General features: G+C 36.1%; 1 protein-coding gene across 1 annotated transcript in view; it reads right to left on the bottom strand.

Moving 5' to 3' along the window:
- The window catches only part of LOC107579458 (receptor-type tyrosine-protein phosphatase F-like), a gene marked incomplete at both ends in the record, with an annotated part of 3,319 nt that extends 1,380 nt beyond the window's left edge, over positions 1–1,939 (bottom strand). The window contains one exon of the mRNA XM_016265291.1: positions 1,762–1,939. Coding sequence (XP_016120777.1) covers positions 1,762–1,939 — 178 coding nt within the window. The remainder of the gene's footprint in view (positions 1–1,761) is intronic.
- Between the last annotated feature and the right edge of the window lie 249 nt (positions 1,940–2,188).

Raw genomic sequence — 2,188 nt, 5'->3', positions numbered from 1 at the left:
TGCTGTACATAACATATGCATCACAGGAGAATTCTGTCATTTTTCTCATGTCATGAACAGGATATCATTCACCACAATATCATTTTCATCACATCTCAGTTAAGGTATTTTTCTACTCTTGCTTTTTCCTGCTTTTTTTGAAGGCTATTTTCATAACTAGTGTGTCATGTATCCTAAATTACACATAATTAAATGTTCACACATAAATACTCTATTCATGTTGTATTTATTAACTGTTGATAATATTAACAAAATTGCTGGTTTTAACTGAGGGACAGTCATACATTATTAATTATTTTAAATATTTTATAATAATATTTTATAATAGTTTTGTGTGTGTAATAATTCATATTTTTATTATGTATTTTCATATTTTAGGGGTTAAAACAATCTTTACATAAGACATTTTAAAAAGTTGCCAAAAGAAATGAAGTCATAATAATTAAAAAAAAACTCTAAAACCATTTTAATGTAACCTTCAAATAACCAAAAGAAGAAAAAAATTATAATAAAAAAATACCCCCAAGGCATAAAAGTACTTGTAGCTGAAGGAAAAAACCCTATTTAATATACCATCACATTATTTGTACTCATAAACATCACAAAACAACTCAATCCGGTGTTTCAAAATTTAATCAAACATTGAAATGTGAAGTGCGCTTGTTGCCACTCTGCTGCCGTATGAAAACTGCTGGCTGTGGCAGTGGGATTCACGGTAAGAGAGCTGTATGGCTGTTTAGCCTGCGGTAATTATGTGCTCTTCAGGACTGAAAGGGTCTGTAATAACCTGGCTCTACCGCCACCGCTCAGCTATTAGAGGAGAGAGAGGCAGGCCTGACATTATCTCTTAGCGTCACAGATCTGCCTCTCACTCACCTTGGGAATGGCAAGCAGGAAGGCTAATTAACAAAGAGGGGTTGAAAGAGCAAGAGGCCTTTGGGTGAATTGAGTCCATATAAGACACTCCAAGGAGATGAGACAGTAAATGGAGGAACTGCAATGAACAGCTAAATTCAGAGCCACCAAAGGACAAATAATAATATGCAATATAAAGCAGAGCGTTCCATTACGCTTTCCTACAGCCACTGCTCATTTAGTATACTCACACTAAACGGTCATAAAACAGTACATTTGTTTTCACACAAAAATGTTAAACAAAAAAACACCTTGCACTGTTCTAAAACTTCATTTTAAAAATGAAGATGAAATAGCTATATTACAATAAAATATATTTATTAAAAAATAAAATAAATGATAAACAACCACATAGTAGCATTTCTGTAGAGCAGCTAATATCTGGCTTTCAGATTCAGTGTTGTGACTGAAAGTGCCTCCTCTCTCATGTGCTCTGTTTTTATGGCTGTGGTGGGCGGGCCGTAACGATTGGAAGATACGTACAGCAGTGATAGATCATTCTGATTACAAAGACGTGCTGCCACTTCAGTCAGTGTGCCTGCATGTGCACATACACATACTGTTTATGCTAAATGACACATTCGGTGGCATATGTTGACGCGTGAAAAAATAATATCAGGGTTACTGAACAAGATACAGATGATATAGTACAATGGGATAATGTGCATGCATTGTGTAAGGAAGAGACTGAATTTGTCTTGACTTGCATTGAGCATATGGTGATAAGCTCAAATATCAGACACTGAGTCAGAGGAAAAGTGTACGCGTGCATATGGTAGAGAACATATGGGGCTCTGGCAGACTGGTAATGTGTGTCTATAGTACATATGGTGTACAGTGTGTTACCTGGTGTCTGGTAGTTGAGTCTCCTCATTTCTACAGGATCAGACGAGTTGGCCAGAAGACAATCCTTCACTCCACCAGAGTGATCATCTTTCGGTAGGGGGGATGCTCTCTTCCTGTAAGAGCAAAATGGAGTCAGCATGAGTGCTTCTGTTGACACATTCAGACCACGCCAGACCCACTAACAGATTCGAAAGATTTGAAACAGATAACAAAGACAAATTAAAGAATTTTGAGGGATGGGACAGAGAAATGTGGACATTAGCATCTTCATAAATTTACATCTATTAAACACCTATGTGTCCCGTGTTGACGACTCAATACATGATTTGCGAGAGAGAATTTGATTGGACAAAATTAGACAAAACATTGAGTCCATTTATTATATAATACTATTCAAATGTTTGGGGTCAGTATTTTTTTTTTTTTT

The sequence above is a fragment of the Sinocyclocheilus grahami genome, unplaced genomic scaffold (assembly GCF_001515645.1).
Source record: "Sinocyclocheilus grahami isolate Dianchi unplaced genomic scaffold, SAMN03320097.WGS_v1.1 scaffold17557.1, whole genome shotgun sequence".
Taxonomy (NCBI): domain Eukaryota; kingdom Metazoa; phylum Chordata; class Actinopteri; order Cypriniformes; family Cyprinidae; genus Sinocyclocheilus; species Sinocyclocheilus grahami.
Note: the sequence above shows the minus strand (reverse complement) of the source record. Positions and strands in the feature narration are given on the sequence as shown.